At 47.1% G+C, this 21,845-nt stretch overlaps 1 protein-coding gene across 1 annotated transcript in view; it reads left to right on the top strand.

Annotated features, from left to right (window-relative positions):
* The window catches only part of WWC3 (WWC family member 3), a 121,998-nt gene that overhangs the window by 72,933 nt on the left and 27,220 nt on the right, over nucleotides 1–21,845 (top strand). The window contains exons 7-9 of the mRNA XM_007463251.1: nucleotides 2,947–3,093; nucleotides 7,256–7,329; nucleotides 19,663–19,905. Of these exons, the coding sequence (XP_007463313.1) occupies nucleotides 2,947–3,093; nucleotides 7,256–7,329; nucleotides 19,663–19,905 (464 nt within the window). The remainder of the gene's footprint in view (nucleotides 1–2,946; nucleotides 3,094–7,255; nucleotides 7,330–19,662; nucleotides 19,906–21,845) is intronic.

Below are 21,845 nucleotides of genomic sequence, written 5' to 3'. Positions count from 1 at the left end.
AACATTTTATATATATATATATATATATATATATATATATATATATTATATATTATATAATCATACATATTTTAAAGACATACATGTATGTATGATATATATGTATATATGATATCTTCTGTATATGTACGTGTATATATTTATAAATATTTAAAAATATGCGTATTAGTTTCCTAGGGCTGCCTTGACAAAGAACCACAAACCAGGTGGCTTAGAACAACAGAAGTTTATTCTCTCCGAGTCTGGAGGACAGAAGTGTGATATCAAGGTGCGGCAGGGCCACGCTCTGTCTGAAGGCTCTAGGGGAAGCTCCTTCCTTGCCTCTTCCAGCCCCTGGGGGCTGCTGGCAGTCCTTGGTCGGCTTGTAGATGTATCACTCCAGTCTATGCCTTTGTCATCACATGGTTTCCCGTGTCTCTGTGTATGAATTTTTTCTTCTTATAAGGACACCGATCATTGGATTAGAACCTGCTCTAATCCAGCATGACCTCATGTTAACTTGATTCCATCTGCAGGCCTTCCTTCCAAATAAGCACACATTCCAGGTTCTGGGGGTTAGGACTTCAACATATCTTGTTGGGGGACACAATTCAGGCCACAACAATGGGTGATACATTTTGTATTGTTAAATAATCAAAATAATTCAACGTCTGTTGTAAGAGTTGCTGTCACCCCATTCTCTCACCTCCTGTAGCTGCTTTTATTAGCTTCTTGTACGCCCTTCCAGACACTTGAAAGTGTAAACACGTGGCCAGCTGCCCTCGCAGAAAGCCGGGCCTGTGCCTGCTGCCCCGCGGTAGCTTCTGCACCTAACCATTATGCCCTGAACCTTTTCCCGTCTCTGGATTCAGTGTTCCCTCCTTCCTGGATATGGCTGCATAGTATTCCACCATGAGGACAGACTTTTTTTCATTGTAGCTTTATATTGCGTTATTTTTTTGCCCCTTGAACTCCTGCAGTTTCTGTTATTTTTAGAAACAGCTGATTTTTCCAGAGACCCGTGCTGGGCTCCTGCTCGGTGCCGGAATGCATCTGATGCTCTCTGTTGTGGCTTTTCTTTTTGGCTCAGCACACCGAGTGAGCACCTGGTGCTGGGAGACATTTGTCTTGATTCTGTAGCATGTAAGACACAGAAGGACATGGGAGCAAAGCTCAGACTCGTAGGCCGAGTGCAACAGGTGCGCACATGACTGCCTTGCCCGGCAGTGCTTCCTAATGTCAAGGGCGTGAGGCTGGAGTGTCCCTAGGCTGCTCGTTCAATTGCAGATTACCAAACCCTACCCCAGGTCTCCTGGATTAGACTCTCTGGGATTGGGACCCAGAAATCTGTATTTTCAGATGCCCTGTATTTCCAGGTCATGAGAGGTAAATGGTCAGTTGTTAGATTTTCTCCGAGACCTGGTAGCAAGGAGAACAGCGGCCGTCTGCCGAGGCCTCTGTGTGCCGCACTGAGCGAGGTGCTCTGCGGACATCACCCATGTGATCCAAGCCCAAACCCTGGCGTGAAGCAGGTGGTACTTTACCCCAGGGTCACGGAGGCCTCGCCCGGGACGTGGAGCTGGTGTCCCTGCCCTGTTCTTTCTGAGAGTGCAGAGCTGGCCAAGCCACCCAGTTGCCTCGAGTGGGTTCCCCACCACAGAGGCTGGAGATAGAATTTCTGGAAGAAGCTTCAGACCCCAGCATCTTCTCTGAGATGCTCCAGGGAGACGCACAGGCAATGTCTTCATCTAGTAAAATCAAATAACTTGTTTCATCTTTGTTATATGACTGTAGCAATCTTGGCCCATTCCAAGACGCCTTTGTCTAGATCCCGAGGCAGCTACCTGGGGTACACTGCACGTGGGCGTCTAGTGTCTGCAGGAACATCTGCTGAATGTGAATGCATTCACAAGTCTTTTATTAAAAAAAATTTTTTTTTCATGTTTTCCTCTTATTTTTTTAGATTTCTTCTTATGGGGGTACAGTTGCTTTTCACAGGTCTTTTAAAAATCTTAGAAAATCTGATTTCTCTTTAACTTTCACCCAAAAGGGTTCCCTGTACCAGAATTTATGCTTACCCTAATTTTTGGCAAACTGACATCCATATAAGATGACTTTTGACCCTGTAGCATTGTGACTGAAAAGCCAGGTTATAAGAATATGTAAATATCGTCTGGGAGCTGTTTTCACCTTCTGTGTGGTACTGAAGACCTCAAGGCGGCATTCATCTCTGTTGGACTTATTTATTGATAGACTATTTTGGATGGAAATACTTTCCCCCCTCCCCTTTGCTCTATTGAGGTACACTTGACAAATAAAATTGTATAAATTTAAGGTGTACGTGATGGTTTGACACATCCATTGAGAAATGATTACCACAATAAAATCAGTTAACACATCCATCACGTCACACGGTTACCTTTCTTTTTACATGGTGAGGACTTTTAAGATCTACTCTCTTAGCAACTTGCAAATATGCGCTACAGTATTGCTAACTATACTCACCATGCTATGGACATGAGGTTCATGAGATCCGGGGACTTATTCCCCTTACAGCTGGGAGTTGGTACCCTTTGACCAGCATCTCCCCATTTCCCCCAGCCCTCCAGCCCCTGGCAATTGCCTTTCTACTCTCTATTTTGAATTTGGCTTTTTTGGAGGGAATGCTTATTTTTTCTTTAGGAAACACAAAGGTTTAAAAAACAGTAAAAGTGGTACCACAGTTCTCTATATTATTCACATGCTGCCAGGAGGACTCAGTTGCCGTCTGATTTAAATTACTATGAGTTTCATGAAAGGTGCATGTGCTGATCGACATTTCTTTTGAATCTCGTGAGAATGGAGTTGGGGCCGGCCCGCTCTCCAGTAATGAAGCTGCCGACCTGGAACAGGAAGGAAATGACGGCTGTGAAAGGGAAGAGAAGCATCGCCATCGCTGTTCAAGTCTCTTGTTTCATTCTGTTTCAGAGCCTGGCTAAGCTGACTGATGGCTTCAGGAATAGCTGTTCTCTTACCGACCCTCTGCAAGAGTTCCCTCCCAGTGCAGGCGCGCTGGGCGAGTCTTTACCTCACCAGTTCTGCGATGCTGGGTCTCAGACTGAGGTCATCGGCGAGGTACGCTCACTGGGCAGGGGGAGGAACCTAGTGTGCCCAGAGAGAAAAGGACTGGTTTCGTGTGGCCAGCACCCATTTCTTTAAATTTTCCACTTTCCCTTCAAAAATGTTTTGACTTTTGTGCCATTAAGCTTGAAGAAATAATATTGTTTTTCACTTCTAGCCATCTTGAAGGTTCAGGGGTCTGAGAGGCAATTGAATGGCTTATTACCTCTATCCTTGTGATTTGCATTCTTAAAAAAGGCCGAATCCTCTTGAGAGTTGAGTCTAGATGTTTCTTGGCAGACCTGTGACTTTTTAGAGCATGGATCAGCTAACTTTTTCTGCCAAGGTCCAGATAATAAGTGTTGTAGGCTTTGCTGGCCATGCAGTCTCTGCCATAGCTACTCAGCTGTGTTGTCATAGTACAGAAGCAGCTGTTGGCCATATGTGAATGGGTGGGTGGGGCTTGTTCCAGTAAAATTCCAATAAAACTTTATTTACAGAAAGAGGTGGTGGGCCGGATTTGGCCTTCGGGCCATAGTTTGCTGAGCTCTGGCTTAAGCCAGTGATTTTCAGAGGCTTTGTGGCTGTGTCACTCTTGGCTTATACTTTGATGCTATTTCTTATTCTTCTAAGAGAATGTCAGGAAATTGAATTGAATTGAAATTAATTTTGTTTGGGACTTGGAAGAATTTCATAATGCCCCTTTTGATAATTAGTAAAGCCTGGAGTTAGCCACAAAAACAAAATTGGCAACCATCATTTGAAGCAGGGTGGTGAATACTTAAAGACACTACTGTTGTAATGGCATTGAGTGAAGTTTTACATTTATTTGTTACAAATGGAAAAACAGTTTGGATGGCTTCTTTTTCTTAGGGCTTACTCAGTAAAGATGAAATATCAATGGAATGCAGAATGCCTTCCTAAAATTAAATAAATAAAAAGAAACAAAAAGAAAGGAAAACCATTGACTAAAAAACTCTGGATTTTAAATAATTAGCTGATATTTTAAAATGTCGACAAATAGTGCCTCTTTCAGGGGAGTATAATATAGGAAATAATGCCTCTGTGTCTTGGATGTCCTGAACTGCCCTATTTGCTGTGTTCCCCTCATTGTTCTCAAAAGTACACTTGGACATTTTTTGACTAGGTATCTTGGTTTAAAACAGAGAAGAATCTGTAAGTCAAAAATGTCTGGCTGGGCTTCCCTGGTGGCGCAGTGGTTGAGAGTCTGCCTGCCGATGCAGGGGACACGGGTTCGTGCCCCGGTCTGGGAAGATCCCACATGCCGCGGAGCGGCTGGGCCCGTGAGCCATGGCCGCTGAGCCTGCGCGTCCGGAGTCTGTGCTCCGCAACGGGAGAGGCCACAGCAGTGAGAGGCCCGCATACAGCAAAAAAAAAAAAAAAAGTCTGGCATTTTTGCCTAAAGATTTTGGCATAAGAGAAGGAAAGAAGTATGATACTTATTGAATTCCATGAATAATTCATTGCTGCTCAACATAAGGTTAGAATTAGAGTTTTTAGAGACTCTTAACTAGTTTGAGAGCAACAGGTAAGATTGAAGGTTCTGTAATGATTTAGTTAAGACTTTCTAAAAATGTCAGGTGGGGAGTGGCTGGTTATACAGCTATAATAACTTCAGTAGTAAATTATCATTGTTTATGAGTTTACTGGGTCTGGCCCTGGCAGCTTCATGGCTGTTACCTCAATTTACGTAGCGGTTTCCATCTTCTTTTGACAGACGAGGGGGTCAAGGTGCCAGGTTACCCATGGTCATGTAGCCAGGGAGAGGCAGGTCTGGGTTTGAGTCAATGTCTCTGATCCCTAAACCTCTGTGTTTTCTACTACATCATGTTATAGAAAAATATATCAAAAGACTATAACTGCATTAGTTAGCTATTGCTGCATAACAAAACGTCCCCAACCTAGCATTTTAAAACAGCACACTTTTATTATCTCACATTTATACTGTGGATCAGGAAACTGGGCTGTGTCCTCTGCTTCAGGGTCTCTCAAGAAACTGCAGTCAAGGTGTCAGCCAGGGTTGCAGCCTCATGGGAAGGCTTGACTGGGAAGGGTCCACTTTCAGGCTTACATGATTGTTGGCAGGATTCAGCTTCTCACAGGTTGTTGGACTGAGGGCTTCTGTTCCTTACCATATAGACCTCTCTAGCACGGCAGCTTGCTTTGTCACAGTGTGGAAGCCAAGAGAGTCTCCAGCAGGAAGGAAGTCACAGTCTTTTGTAATCTAATCACAGAAATTACTTCCCATCATCTTTGTTGTATTCTTTTGGTTAGAGTCAAGTCATGGGTCTAGCCCACTCTCTGGGATTTCACATTGGATGAATCCCAGGAGGTGAAGGCCGTTGGGGGCCGTCTTAGACGTCTGCCTACCTCATGTAGTTATCACTTTGAGTTAGTTTTGTGGGATGGGCATTGATGTAATCAAACATGCTTTTGGAGCCCAAGGCTTTGCAAGCACAGATTTGTAAGCAGTACAAGCCTAATGTTGGAATTTAGCAGTTGGAGTACATGTTGTAGGGCTATGTAGGATCCATGAAGCAGGAACCTGTTGGATCTGTTTGGCTGTAGGCTTTTTTTTTTAAATTAAAATGTCCATTTCATTCTCACAAAAGAGTGCAAAATCAGAGCTTAGAGGTTCATAAATAGCATTGAGAAGAGATTTAAAAAATGACATTTATTTGTCTTGATGATGAGTCAGCTTTAGGGGTCTCTAATGAACAAGGTGACAAGTAGATCATATCCAGTGTAGAGAGTTTCTGCAGATGCGGTGCTGCAGCCTAAATGCATTTACATTGAGGACACTGTGGAGAGAGGCCTTGGGTGAGGCTGCTGAAATGTGTAAAATCGTGACACATCTCATTGGCGAATGCTTATAGTCTCGTATAAGGCATTTCTTCTTGCCATTCAAGGCGATAAAGATATAAGGAAATTCCCCATTGACCTGTCTCAAAACTCTTATCAGTGAATTCATTACCAGTCATACAAGTAGAGTATTTCCAAATATTAGTTGACACGAGGTCATTTAAAAAAATAAAGACTTAGTAGTGGCCGTAAGATATGGCCGAGTAAGGTCAGATCTACAGATGGAGCCGATTTATTGAAACTAGAGCCATATATTTCCAGGAATGAAGGAAGAAGTAATCAAGGTGAGCTGCAGTTACCTCTCATACAGGTCTTGTTTGTTTTGTTTGGGAATTTGTTGGCTTCAGTGTAATTGGTATGAAAATATTTAGGTGCAACTAGTAATCGCATCAGAGCTCCTCATTTCAACTCTTTTTTTTTAAATAAATTTATTTATTTATTTTTGGCTGTGTTGGGTCTTCATTTCTTCATTTCTGTGCGAGGGCTTTCTCTAGTTGTGGCGAGCGGGGGCCACTCTTCATCGCAGTGCGTGGGCCTCTCACTGTTGCGGCCTCTCTTGTTACGGAGCACAGGCTCCAGACGCGCAGGCTCAGTAGTTGTGGCTCACGGGTTGCTCCGCAGCATGTGGGAACCTTCCCAGACCAGGGCTCGAACCCATGTCCCCTGCACTGGCAGGCAGATTCTCAACCACTGCACCACCAGGGAAGGCCTCATTTCAACTCTTGACTCCTGAGGCGAGGCGGCCAGTCCCAGGCTTTTCCGTGCCTTCCTTCCGTTCTTTCACCTTTGATTCTTTAACGGGCTGCATAGCAGTCGAAGGAGTCCCGTAGCCAACATCTCACACAGCTAGTCCGTCTTCTTCAGATCTTGTGACTTTTTAGGAGAACACCATTGTTTTGTGTTGATTGAGGAGTGAGAGCGTATACTACACTAGGCGGGATGATTTTTTTTGCTTTTCTATCAACTTTGAGGAATTCCCTATTTCTTTTACGACTTAATTTGTTGTTGTTGCTTGGAATCACACAATAGATGAATATACTTCCACTGGTTTAAAAACAAAAAATCCACCAGTGCTGGGACAGCGAAAGTATTCCCAGCCCCACTCCCAACCTCCACTGACCAGAGGTGGCAGCTGTTATTTGGTGTGTTTCCTTCCAGACCTTTGAAAAATGGAAATTGGAAGGCAAATTAAAATATTCTTCATTGTTGCTGGAAGTTTAAGTGAATTTTCTATTTTGAAAATATGTTTTTAATGTGTCTCCCCCATTTTTTTCCTTTCTTCTGTTCCACAAAGTTCGTCTTTGATGATAAAACAAGGCTTGTGGACCGAGTCAGGCTTAACTGGCAGTATGAGGAAGCCAGAAAGAGGTAAGAAGCTCCTTTTTCAAACCTTGCCTCCTGCTTACTTCCTTTCTCCTGTGGAAAGCGGTTTTGCGGAGTTCCAGCGTGTGATTTATCCACTTCTTATCAGAAAGCAGTGTCTGATAGAGTACAGAATTAAGGTTCTTCATTTATGCATAGCTTCTGAATACATGTGACAAAATTTCATGTGCATTAAAATGTGAAACTCTCAATATTGCAAACAGTTATGAAGACGGGATTTAATAAAAACAGAGACTTTTCCGGCTCTCCTTATCCTTTCAGGTAGTTCAGAACCCCCTCCCTGCCTTCTGATGGAGCATCAGTCCCTCAGACCAGCTTAAGCAAACCTGGTTTTTGAATATGTGGTTGCTTATTCCATAGGTTAACAGAAAAAGCCACGTATCTTGGGTTAAAAGACAGTTTAGAAAGGATTAGGTCAACGGGTGATAGCGGTACCTAATCTACATCATTTTGATGGAGAGAATTGAAGCTCAGTCGCTTCTGTTGACCTGTGTTGTCCATCACCCGCCTTCTGAAAATCGGGACTTGACCTTGTTGGTGCATTTTCAAAATGTGTCTTTCCCTCCCTCCCTCCCTCCCTCCCCCCCCCGTTCTCAGCCAGGGTTCATGGGCAGCACTGCCAGGTGGGCTGCCGGCCTCGCAGGCACAGCGTCTTTAGCCTGTCACCTTTCTCCCCATGTGCACCGTGTTCAGTATTCTGACCCTGCCCTAGCTTTCATGTTCTTTTTTTAGGGACTTTCTCTCTTTTGTGCCTTCTGGAAAGAGTCTTAAAACCAAATTATTTCAAAATATGTGCTTCGGAAAGCTCTGAAGCCTATCTTTTTCAAAAAGTTTTTTTTTTTTTTTTTTTTTATTCTTCTTAAAAAGTATGGAACGCTTCACGAAAACCTTTCTTTAGTCACATATGAACTGCTGTCTGGTGGCGCGGGGAGGAGGAGCGAATGCCACGCAGTGGGCGGGCAGGGGGAGGGCGTAGTTCTGGAAGCGAAATAGGCGGTCCGCTCAGTATGGTGTATCATTCAGGGATGTCTGGAAATCCGCTTTGTTACCTTTTTAGCAAATGTAAAAATAGCAACAGGAGCAGATCATCTGGCTGCCTGCTGGAGGGCTGGCTTGAGCTGCTGCGGCCTCTGCCCGGTCCTCCCGGCCCTTGCTCTTCACGATGTCCTTGATGTGCTCAAGGCGGGCACTGCACTTCCATGCAGACCGCTTCCCTCGGCGCCTGCCTCCCCGGCCTCATGCATCCCTTCTCAGGAGCTCGCTGGCTGGCGTTTGTCAGCCGCTGTTGTCTCTCCTCAGTATTCCTCGTCTCCTTCCTGCATGTTTCTGCTGCACTGTGTGGGTATCGGAATTTGCTGTGTTGTATTAAACTACAGAAAATTGACGGTTGCTACACTTGACATAATCCTTACTGTTCTGCTGTGACATTTACCAACCACAGCAAGTGATTTCTTTGTTTTCCAGAGATGATGTCGGTACAGAGTGAGTAACTTTTTAAATATCGAGATAATACATTTGGGCTGAAAGTCCATTATTTAAGAAAATTATGCAGGGGAGGATACTGCACTTCATCAGTATCTTCTAAATGGAAGGAGTATTTCAAGGTCACCAGAACCTTGTTAGGAAATGCAGTGCAGCTGCAGAGGAGGGTCCTGTCCCCAGCGCTTCAACCTTTGTGGGACAGTAGGGGCTTCTCAGAAACGCCTTTCTGGGCTGCGTTGGCCGCATTTAGAAATCAGAGATGCGTTGTAAAGACGTCCTGGGGTCCTGGGTTGGCTGACACAGCGCTGCCTTGTCCTTTTCCCACTAGCACAGTGGTTCCCAATTGCGGGGCGGGGAATGGGGGAGGGGTGCGACGGCCCGACTTCACACCCGGCCCCCGGTGGACTTCTGGCCATGTCTAGAGACGCTGTTAGTTGTCACAGCTCTGGGGTGGGTGCTCCTGGCATCTAGTGGGTAGAGACCAGGGATGCCGCTCAGCATACTACAGCGCACAGGACGGCCCCCAAAAGAGAGTCATCCAGATGTCACTGGTGCTGAGGCTGAGGGCCCCTGCCCTGTGCTGGAGGATTGTGATGTCTTAGCCGGGCCATCTCTGCCTCATTTCCCCATGGCAGATCTGTATGGGTGACCCCAGCAGCTTCACACACATCCCGCAGCAGTGGGCACAGAAGCTGCTGCAAGGCTGGGACATTATACTTCTGCCCAGCACCTGCCCTGTTCCAGATATTTCAAAGAAATTCTGTGGTTTATGTGATGTCATAAAGACATGGTCTTTGGGACTTCCCTGGCAGTCCAGTGGTTAAGACTCCGTGCTTCCAATGCAGGGGGCCCGGGTTCAATCCCTAGTCAGGGAACTAACATCCCACATGCTGTGCAGCTCGGCCAAAAAAAAAAAAAAGATAAACTCCCCCACAGCTAACAGAAATATGTGAGGGTGCCAGTGGTTCTGCCTGGGGGTGGGGATACCCCAGGCAGTATCTGGGGTGTGTGTGTGTGTGTGCACACACAGTACATAGACACACAGGGTTCAGAAACCTGCACATATATGGTTGTACATCTGTGTACACATAAATAATACATGAATACATTGTTTTTGTCAAAAATGCAATCACTGGAGACCTCCCATCTTATCCTCCTCTCTAATCCTACCTCTCACCATTAATGATTTGCTATGAAACCTTCCAGTTTTTACCTAAACATTGAAATAAATTAAGCTCAATATAGTTAAATACAGTATATGATGCATAGCTTTTATAATGGTTATAGCCATCGTCTACGGATGGACATCTAGATGATTCCAGTTTTCCCTTTTCACAAATGGTGCACATCTATTTATAGTTCCCAGCCTTGCAGAGATGGCTGTTTCCTTCGACAGATACATAGCAAGGAAACGTATGGGTCTAAAGACATGTCCATTCAAAGTTCGGAGAGATACCAGTGAATCGTCTTCCGAAGTAACTTACACACTTTACACTGCCACCAATGGCAGTTGAGAGCCCTGATTTCTGTATCTCCTCCTCATCGTTAAATACCACCATTCTTTGTAAATTTTTCTGGAGTGATGGGCATAGATGTTCTGTCACTTGTCACGTGCTTTTTCCCTGGTGAGAATGATGCACTTTTGCACTGATGGTGCAGTTCAGCATAATTTTGTGTGACTTTTGGTTAGTTAAATTGCCAGGTCTGAATTTTTTTTCAGACAAGTGCTCCTTTCAAAACATGTTACATCCCATCATCCATTAAGGGGTGGGGGTGGGTTTTGCGCCCCCCCCCCCCAGGGGATGTTTTTGGTTCTCATGACTGGAGAGGGTACTGCTGGCATCCCGGGCGGGAGCCCAAGGACGCTGCTAAACAACCCACAATGCGCCGGACGGTTCCCACAGCAAAGATGTGGGTGGCCCAGAGTTTCTTTTTGCCTTCGAGAAACCTTACTCTTGAGCTTCTTATCTTGCTCCAAAATCCCTACTGTGTGTGGACATCAAGGGCTTAGGAGAAGGTCTTCCATGGACTCAGGGCGTTAGCCTCGTCCAGCCACGTTGGCCCCCTTGCATGCCAGGCCTCAAACCGTCCAGGCACGCTCCTGATTTAGTGCTTGGAGTTGGCAGAATAATGCTGCCCCAGATGTCCTAATCCCCAAACCTGTGACTCTTTGCCTTCCATGGTAGAAGGAACTTTGCAGATGGCCTCAAGCTAGAGATCTTGAGATGGGGAGATGACTCTGGATTATCTAGAGAGGCTCAATGTAATCACAGGGTCCCTATAAGAGGGAGAAGCAGAGAAGGAGATGTGAGGGTGGCAGAGATCAGAGTGATTCAGGGCCTAGGAATGTGGGCAGCCCTTGGAAACAGCTGCAAAATGGATTCTTCCCAAAGCCTCCAGAAGGATCACAGCCCTGCTCGCCCATTTTTGACTTCTGACATCTGGAACTGTAAGGTAATCACGTGTGTGTTGTTTTAAGCCACCAAGTTCGTGGTAATTTGTTACAGAAACAAAAGGAAACTAATACAGTGCCCTTGGCCCTCCCTCGCTGTTTCCTCTGCCTGCAATGGAATGCTTTGCCTCAAATGGTCACGTGGCCCCTGCTCTCCTTCTGGTCATTCTGTCAGAGACACTTCTCTGATCATCCTGAATCAAGTTGCACTCCCATCCCCACCCCCATCACCCTGATTCTCCCAGCAAATGTAATCACCCAACCTGTTCTGTACTTATGTGTTTGCTTTTTTATTGTCTGTCTTTCCCTGCGAGAATGGGAAGCCCATGAGGGGCAGGGGTTTTTGTCTGTTTAGGTCATTGCTATAATTCCAGCAGCTGAGTACCTGGTGAATATTTATTGAATGAGTAAACAGGGGTCTGCTTTGGCCACGCTTGTTCTTTGGCCTTCACCCCTGTGAGTGGGCGAGTGGACAGAGTCCTGGGGCCCAGTCAGCTCTGGGCCAACTGCTATGTTCCTGGCTCCCTTCCCCAAGGCCCTCGTCCTGGTGTGAGCCGTGGGATATTTCCCCTTGACTTAAGAGGAGAAAGGACATCTAGACATGCATGTCTTTAGGTATCTGACGGAGGCAGGGCACAGTCACCTCATACATCATCATTCCAAGCTCGGCTTATGCTTCTTGGGCCGTCATGGTCATTGGAAAGGGCTTGTGGTCTTGGAACCCCCCGTGATGCGTCCTGTTCTTAGGTGTTGGAGAAAATGGCATTGGAGCTGGGCCCTGAGGGTTGCTGGAATTCTGGCTGCCCATACGTTGAGGAAGGGCTTTCTCAGTCCAGGGGGAGCAGGGATCAGGGCGGAAAGTTGTATAATGGCAAGTTTCTTAGGGGTCAGGGAAGAACGGCCCCTGAGAGAGTTCTCTGGGGCTCGCTTTATGGTCGACCACTTAGAAGATGCATCTCAATGTTTGATAATCAGTTCGGTGCTTTCATTGTACCTTTCATTGTACCTTCTCCTGCTTAAAAACATCCTTGAAGGGGCTTCCCTGGTGGCGCAGTGGTTGAGAGTCCGCCTGCCGATTCAGGGGACACGGGTTCGTGCCCCAGTCCGGGAGGATCCCACATGCCGCGGAGCGGCTAGGCCCGTGAGCCATGGCCGCTGAGCCTGCGTGTCTGGAGCCTGTGCTCCGCAACGGGAGAGGCCACAACAGTGAGAGTCCCGTGTACTGCAAAAAAAAACCCCCCAAAAAACATCCTTGAAGCGTTCTTGTTGTTGCCAAGTCGTTGATTACAGCACCCTGTGTTTCGCACTCTGGATCTGGTCCCCTGATGTGGTGGCAGTGCCTGGCTCCAGTCCCCGTGGGGTAGTCATATTTGGCCTCCAGTCACTGAAATTGCTTACAGTTAAGGCTTGACTGGAAGGTGAGTGAGTCCTGACTTGTAACCTACTCAGCTGTGGTCCTACAAGTGCCAGCCACATCTTGCAAGACGCTAGACTCAATACCCCTTGTAGTGTGGTCAGGACAACCCTACGATCCCCGCTCCTGGTATACATGTGACAGTTAGGGAGGGTCATGGTCATCAGGTGTCAGGAACATAGCCACCCAGCACCAGGTCAGGGATTTTACTCCAGTTGCCTTTTCTGTGTGTTTTTTCAGACTGCCTCTAAATGAGGCACATGATTAGAACAGCGTAGACTTGGGAAGGGAGCAACAGCAAGCAGGTCTTTGCCAAGAACTAAATCTAGAACCAGCGTTAATGTTCCAAAACCTGAGTAATGAGGACCACAGTCAGAGCACAGTGGCTTTGAGGTTCTGTCCAGGGACTCTCCACGTGGCCACCTCCATGACAAGCATCATTGGAGAAGGGTGTCCCACATACAGGAAAGCATCATGCCCCCCCGTTCACCCACCAGTGCGTGGAAGAGAAGGCATCACTTCTAATGGCAGTGTTAGCACAGAAAAACGCATCCTTCCCTTCTCTTCCACTCCAAGGCTTTCATTATTTTAGCGCCATGTTCAGTGTTCTGTCTTTTCCTTCTGCTGTCCCACCCTTAGACGTCAATCTCCCAGCTCCCATTTCTGAAATCATACCATCCTGCGAAGTTTAGCTTTCCTACCCTCTGCAAAAGCTCCTGGGCTTTGCCACTTCTAAGTGGAGAGAAGTTGATGCACTTATGTATTTCCTTGTATATCTAGATTCGAGATTGTTTCTCAGAGTTGGGAAATCGTCAAAATGCAGTAAATGTTCTGGACAATGAGGGTTTCACGTACATTCAGATTTAAAGGAAGTTTATGGAAGTGGAACTTATAATTCCAAGCAGTGGTATGATTTCTAGAGAATTCTCTAGACCAGACCGCCACTATCATGGTGACTAGTTTTGTGTTTTCAACTCTAGGTCATGTGAAATGTACCCAAACAACTGCTTATTCCTTTCCCTTTAGGAACATGGCTTTGGATTCCCAAGGCAGACGTTATGATAGGAATATTTTCACATTATTGGTTAAAAATTTGAGAATTTTTCAAAGCCAGTTTGGAGGAGCTAGTCTTCTTGAAGCAATCCTGATGACGCAGATGGCTCCTTATTTTTATTTTATTTTATTTTATTTATTTATTTATTTTGTGGTACGCGGGGCTCTCACTGTTGTGGCCTCTCCCGCTGCGGAGCACAGGCTCCGGACGCGCAGGCTCAGCGGCCATGGCTCACGGGCCCAGCCGCTCCGCGGCAGGTGGAATCCTCCCGGACCGGGGCACGAACCCGCGTCCCCTGAATCGGCAAGCGGACTCTCAACCACTGCGCCACCAGGGAAGCCCGGCTCCTTATTTTATTTTATTTATTTTTTTCCTTGCGTTATGCGGGCCTCTCACTGTTGTGGCCTCTCCCATTTGCGGAGCACAGGCTCCGGACGCGCAGGCTCAGTGGCCATGGCTCACGGGCCCAGCCGCTCCGCGGCATGTGGGATCTTCCCGAAACGGGGCACGAACCCGCGTCTCCTGCATCGGCAGGCGGACTCTCAAGCACTGCGCCACCAGGGAAGCCCCCGGCTCCTTATTTTTAACCTAATAGCACTTGTTCCAGAAAGTGGAACTGTACAGTGCACAAACTAGCTGTTTCCATAGAAACACTCGCGGTCCTGATAGAAACAAAACATTCGGCCCGTCCGGTTTCTCCGTGTCTCAGTGTTTGTTGCCAGGACGGGCCCTGCTGTTCCTGAGTTGTCGCTGGTGTAGTATTAGGGTTCCAGCTGAATTTGATCAGTCCGTTGGATTTTCCCTTCATTTCTCTAATGACTGTGTGTTTGGGTTTGGGAATGGGGCACGGCTGTGAGAAACAAGGGAACGCACCTTCTCCATTCAGGCCAAGAGAAAGAAGCCTGGAGACGATCTGCTTTTCACTTAAAGAACTCACTCTCTGAAGATCTGTTCGTTCAGAGGGGACAAGATGTGAGGGCAGGGAGGGATGTTGGGGTATTCGTAGGCCCTTCTTATGCCACACTTCTAGATTCAGACTCCGTGAATCTCCAGTGTAGGATAAAGAGTTGAGCCGAATGGACACTGGTTTATTGATATTTAGTTCAGTGAGCTGAAGTGATTTCACCATCCATCTGACTCAAATCTCAGCTGAGACTTTGTTGAACTTTTGCTTCTCATTTGAATGGATATTTGCAAAAGAGAAAACTAAGGAGAGGAAACATAAAGGTATCAAATCTGTAGCTGTAATTGACATCTGAAGGCACGAGGCTTCAGGCTGACACCATGTCCTGGAACATGGCATTGGGATCCACCACGTCCCATCACGACCAGTCAGGGCCATGGCTTGCCTGGAGTTCCATTTCTATTCCAGAAAGCAGCAGTATTTTAGGAACATGCGAATTTATATTGTAGGTCACAGAATTTAGGTTTAAATTCAAATACCTGGAGATTACTCTGGATATGTAAAATATGCCTCAAAACTGTGTCATATTAAAAGTGCATTTTCTTCTTCGAAAAAGAAGTCATATTTAAGATTTCCATGTCAACTGTAAGGGTCCAAGCAGTTTCTGCGGCATAAATGCAGGTTTCCATTCGTGGTTTAATGGTGCCTGGGTTGTAACAGAAAAGGTGTTTGGGCAAAAATAGTAAGGGAAAAATGATTCATATTTGACTTCTGTCTACATTAGGCCTGTTCAGGGGGATGGAATTTAGAAATCACACAATAAATATGAGACCAGAATGCTTGATTGAGGACTTGCTTTCATTTCTTCACTATCCTGAGCACAGGGACATGTGTTTTAAAGCCTTTAAAGGCATTTGTGAGAGGATATATATATATAGGCCATAAAAGGGATTACCTATCAAAAATAAGAATCAGTAAAGAATACAGCTGACTCGCAGGGAAAAAAAAACTCTTGCCAGTTTTAAATTGATCTCGGTTCTCTTTATTATTTTTAAAAATTTATTTACTTTTTTTTCCTTTTAATTGGAGTAAAATTGCTTTACAGTGTTGTGTTAGTTTCTGCTGTACAGTGAAGTGAATCAGCTATATGGATACCTATATCCCCTCCCTCTTGGACCTCCCTCCCACTCCCACCAATCCCACCCATCTAGGTCGTCACAGAGCACCGAGCTGAGCTCCCTGCGCTATACAGCAGGTTCCCACTAGCTATATTTTACACATCGTAGTGTATTTATGCCAAACCTAATCTCCCAATTCGTGCCACCCTCCCCTTCTCCCACTGTGTCCACATGTCTGTTCTCTACGTCTGCGTCTCTATTTCTGCCCTACAGATAGTATCATCTGTACCATTTTTCTAGATTCCACATATATGTGTTAATGTACAATATTTCTTTTTCTCTTTTTGGCTTACTTCACTCTGTATGATAGACTCTAGGTCCATCCACATCTCTACAAATGACCCAATTTCATTCCTTTTTATGGCTGAGTAATTGATCTTGGTTCTCTTTAAAAATGGACTTGGGGAGTTCCCTGGCTGTCCATTTCTTAAGCATCCAGTGGTTAGGACTTGCCGCTCTCACTGCCGTGGCCCTGGGCTCGGTCTGCGGTCGGGGAACTAAGATCCCGCAAGCCACGCAGCACGGCCGAGAAAAAAAAAGAACTTGGAAAAGATTATTTTTTTTTTACAAACTGTAATCGTGACCTTGCTTTGTTTCCATGTATTTAATTTTCCTGAAGAGGTATTTCAGAAGACAGCCTTTCTGGAAATGGTTTTTCCTCTATTACCCAGAATTGGACTGATGGTGCTTGCAGGAGTGGGGTTCCAACCTGTACTACGCATCAGCTGTTGGGCGTGGGTGTAGAAGGGACATCGTAACTGTACATCTGTATGTGGTCTGAGGCGGAAGGTCTGTTCCCTCCAGTAACCTTAACACACGAAGGGTCTGCCTTGCAGGTGGCTCGTTTCCCGGCCAGTAGCACGGTAGACAGGGCTTATTGTTTTAAAGGTAAAGCCGTCCCATCTATTCCTTGGCATCTGTACTAGGAAGTGCTGAAGGAATCCTTTTAGAGCTTTTGGCTCCCAGTACAGACAGACAGACAGACAGACACGTGCTTCTCTCAACCTGGCTGAGAGCATAACCCCAATGTCTGCCTCCGGAGTATGGATCTAGAGAAAGAAACTGCACTTTCCAATATATGCCAGTATCCTTCTAGATTCTTAGGTACCTCTGAGATGAGTATGCAGTCATTCACATTGTTGTAAAATTTAATTATTAAAAGAGCACTGTTCTTAAGCACGGTGTGCTTGCCTAGTACTCAGTGCAGCCCAAACAACTTTTCCAGATGGGTTACATGGAGTCAACTTCATCCAGGTTGTCTCTGCTATAGAAGTCATCCCTCACCGTATGTCCTTACATATTTTTCTTGTGAGCTCTGGAAAGTTACAGTACACTGTCTAATTCTGCCACTGTGCTATTTCTTTTATGCGCGCAGTGGGCAGACCTTTTGAAATTTGCCCTTTGCTTCTCCTCCCTCTCATAATTCAGTTTTTTCCTTATTCTTTTTTCTGATATTACTTGAGATTACTGGAAAGAATAGGATTATCTAGGACTGGATCTCCAGCCACCCTCAGCAACTCGAATCCCTGTGAAATGGCAGCTAACCTGGAGCTGGCCAACTCAAATGGAATCTTGATCTCCTTACATGTAAACTTCAGAAAACTCAAAAGGAGTGCTTTTAAAAATAGGTCTGCTTGCAGTACGAGAATTATTAGTATATATTACCAGGTAATACTGCTAACTTTAGTTGTGCTCAGATAGGCTTTCCTGTGGATCAGATACATTGAAATGAAAAATTATGAGGACCCAGTGCATTTGCTCATGGTACATCTATTTTATATTTATTCCTTACCTTTGACTTGGCTTGGTCTACAGTAGAATGTTCCAGAAATTTCATTGGGTCTGATGTCTCATTTGGCGCTAATTTATGAGTCTGCTTGGAGTGTTTCCTTGGGCTTCAGTTACATGCCTGCCATAAATTTTAATTACACTAATTAGACAGAGGTGGATGCTTAAGCCCAGTTGGATTCATAACCCTGTTCAGCTGCATCTGTCATTAGTTTTTTCAGTGACATGATTTGGCACCATTTTCCAATGCATTTTCAGGAAATTAGTTTTAAGTTAGAAAAGAACTTGCCTAATAAAGCTACTGACATTCAGCTATCTTCTTTACCTTCTTGGGGAACTGGGCTTGAGTAAAATGTGTGCATTTAAACTATAACTTGTATGTTCTTTCCTCTCCATGACTGTGGGTTATCCGATTGGTTTGGTACTTGAAGAAGGAGTCTTGCCCAGTCCTACAGCCAGGGTGACTAGTCCCGTGCTTATGTCTAGTTTAAGAAGGGCGTGGATTGGTGCAGGGCTGGCCGACAGCCCTTAACACGTGGACCAATGCCAGTTGACTGGCATTCTCTGCAGGAAGCACAGTGTTGAGAAGGATTCTGAAGTCTGGACCCAGCAGGAAGGATGCCAGCTTTGATCAGTGACATGTGCCCTGGGCACGGGACAGTGCAGTCTCAGAAGCACTCTTGCCATTCCTGTTTTACTGAGGATAATCCCATCCGTGCCTAATGCAAGCCTCTAAGAGCTCCAAGGCCAATTAGCATCCTCCAGACCAGGCTGGGCTGCCTGAAAGCAGAGGGTGTCAAACAAGCATCAAAAACTCCTAGAGGGCTTGTCAAAACCCAGGTTGCCCAACCCCAATCCGCAGAGTGTGGCATTCAGCAGATCTGGGGTGGGGCCTGAGGTTTGCATTTGTAACAAGCTCCTAGGTGGTGCTGAGGCTGCCAGTCAGGGACTCCACTTTGAGAACCACTGCCTTAGAGGCTAGAGGGCTATGTGCACCTGCCATTTAGCTGTCCTCACAGCTCTCTGTCACCTCAGAGAAGTCTTTGGATTTTGGTTTTGGGCCCGTGTGCCAATCTCTGTCCTCCACAGCACTGGGTTCTGGTCAGGTCTGGAGTTCCTTGTTTCTACCCGGAAATAGCCCTCATCCTTAGCCACAGGTAAACCTAAAGGGCTTAAAACATTCTACTCCTGGTATGAAAGGATGCTCTGAAAACACAAGTCACATCTCTTTCACTTACTCTGCATTCAGCACCACCTCAGGACACCAGTGTGTCTGTCAAGCGGGCACGCGGACATTAGGCCCACGGGGAGTGATGAGAGCCGTAGTTTTACACCTTGAGCATGGTCGTGCTGACACAGTGCAGCTGACCGGTTTGTATCCACCCAGATTACCCCACACCACATCCACTCTCACCAGGGCTGAGTCCTATTCTTTCATATCCTTGCTGGCGTGTTTATTCTCCGTTTCATGCATTTAGCTTTTGTTGAGTATCTACTCTGCCAGGCGTTTTGAATTGCATGTGTGGTCTAGGCCTCTGGCACGATACAGAATCCTGTGATGGGCGCATTTCTCTCCTGGGATTTTCTCAAGGCGGGCTCAGCAGTTAGGCACGGCAGAGAAGGGAGGAGGCCAGAAGCATCTCTCATGTGTGCCGCACGGTGTTTAGCTACTGCAGAGGGAGGGGCACAGAGAGAAATGAGCCGGCTCCATCCCACTCCAGAGCAGTACACAGAGGAAACAGCACCGTGCACGTGGGCGAGTTGGGGTCTGCCAGTGTTTTGGTCAGTTCTTTGAAACAAACATGACATGGTTACTGTCATCCTGAATCGCATAGGCTGGGGCATATGTCACAAAGGACTTACACATCATTTTTGTTACACCTCATTTCCAGATCCTTTATTTTTGTCGTGTGAGGTTTTACTCAGTGCAATCATGCCCGTATTTATCGGACTGAGTTTCTAGAATCCGTGTGATGGTGCTGAGGATGTGTGAAGACGATGTTTTTTCATCAAGCTCCTGGATTTTTCTGTGTCCCTGTCTCGCAGAGTCTCAAGTATCCAGAGGCAGCTGGCCCAGTTTGAGAGCGAGTCCTGGCCGGGCATGGCCGAGGCCGACAGGGACCGGCTGCAGCTCATCAAGGAGAAGGAGGCCCTGCTTCAGGAGCTGCAGCTCATCATCCAGCAGAGGAGGCCGGCGGAGGACGTGGCCCGGCTGGAGGAGGAGCGGCGGCGCCTGGAGGAGGAGCTCCAGCGCTCCCGGGCCACATCCGTGCAGGGTGCCACGGAAAGGTGGGCTGGCCGGGCGGGCGCGGCCGGCTTCCGGCGGAGGAGCAGCTGGCAAAGCCGAAGCCTTATTACTCAGGCAGCTACGGCCTGGTGGAAGGTGGAGGGAGCCGGTGCCTGCCGTCCGCAGGGGGTGCCCAGGGCTCGGAGGCTCCCGGTCCCTATTACAAGTGGGAGGTGGTCGAGAACCGGATGGAGTAAGGAACACCGGGGAACCCACCACTTAGACCCCGCCCACTCCCGCTGCAGGTGCCGGGTGCACCCGCCCCCTGTGTTTTCAGGACAGCGCCCAGGACAGGTGTCGGGTCTCCAGCCAACAGGGGGCCGGAGGCAGGTGGTGGTCGGCTCCGTGACCACGGAGGAACCTCGTTCCTGACATCAGCAGCATCTCCGTTTCCACAGTCTACCTCTTACTTTTATCTCCGACTTTGATTTCTCGCCAGCAAAGCCTGCCCTTTTGGCAGCAGGAAGTCTCCGCTCTCTCGCGTGTCTGTTTCTGAACGTGCGTCTCTTCAGTTGGTCTTGGGGCTCTTTCCCAGCGTGGGACACATGAAGCCAACACAGAGTCCTTTGTCCTCTGTTGCTCGCCCTTTCATTGTGTGCCCTGTCTCCTGGTTTGCATTTGCTGTGTGTGATCACAGATTGCTGTGTGATCACAGATTGCGTGGAAGGCTGGGTCTGCTTTCCACGTTGCACAGCTGTCAGAAGTTTGGGAATATTTGCTGAGCTTTGGAGAGCCCACCGCCCATTTGATAACATACTGGCTCCTTAAAATTCACTGTATTACCAGGATCATAAGCTGTATCTCTGTGAGCATTCTCTAGGTAGAGTTTAATAGTCACCTGAATTATTTGGTCAGTACAGATGCCCTTATAACGATTATTTCATCGAATGTTAGGACTGTCCTCTGTTTTTGCTGGGGGTTGTCTCTGCTTGGATGTTCATTGTTAATTGATAGACAGGTCTGTGTTGTGTCCTGAGGGGCTAATGTCAGCGCTGGAGGGAAGCAATGGTGATTGGAGAGTACAGTGCATAGGAATGGGCAGAGAGCATGTTAGTTGTGGTGGCGTGCCCTGTCCCCTCGCTCAAAATAAACCCAGAGCAACGGGACTATGAAATGGAAGTTTCATCTGTGCTCTTGTGCTTTTGTATCGTTTCAGCTTAACATCACCTTCCATTCTCCCCATGCTGTTCTCTTGTGTATGTTTCAGGTCAGAGGGCCTGGGAGTTCTGGTTGGTTTTCTCTTAAGGGGCAAGGACTCAGTCCCACGAACGCCACATGTCCACCACATGTACCAGGACCCCACACCCATGTACCCTTGAGTGTTTCTGCCCTCACCACGTGGAAATCCAGAGTGCAGGAGTGCTGTGGTCCCAGGGCACAAATCCATGGAACCCCACGGAGCTGGTTTTACCCTGATGCCTGGGTTCAGGGCCTGGGTCACCCAAGCTCGTTCACCTGACGGGGTCTCTTGTGGAACCAGCCTGGGAGCTGCATCCTGGGGCGCAGGGCCTTCAGCTGGGACTGAATTGGCCCCAGGTGTCTCCTGAATCTGGCACTACACGGCCTTGGGCAAGGAGGGCCGTGCACAGGTGCTAATAAGCACCTTTCCGGCCAGGTGATGGGGCCAAGTGCCCCATGAGTGTTCCCTCGGTGGTGACGTTCTGGGCCTAGCGGATGCAGGCCCGTTTCTCCCTGCCGCCTGGGGCCCAGAGGCGGGGGGCTTTCCCTGGGATCAGACTGAGGGCGTTAGAAGAGACCCGGTCTGGGAGGAGGGAGCCAGGCAGAAAGGTATGGAGGTACGCATCTCAGGGCTGACGTGTGCCAGCTGTCTGGCCAGGCCCAGTCTTTGCCCGCCTTGGTTTCAGTGGCATCACTGTCAGATGGAAAGTTTGAGCCAGGTTAGTGAGTGTTACTGGGGATTGGGGGGGATGTAAGTTTTTTC

The sequence above is a fragment of the Lipotes vexillifer genome, unplaced genomic scaffold (genome assembly GCF_000442215.2).
Source record: "Lipotes vexillifer unplaced genomic scaffold, Lipotes_vexillifer_v1.1 scaffold3224, whole genome shotgun sequence".
Classification (NCBI taxonomy): Eukaryota; Metazoa; Chordata; class Mammalia; order Artiodactyla; family Lipotidae; genus Lipotes; species Lipotes vexillifer.
This window is presented reverse-complemented; position numbering and strand designations above follow the sequence as displayed.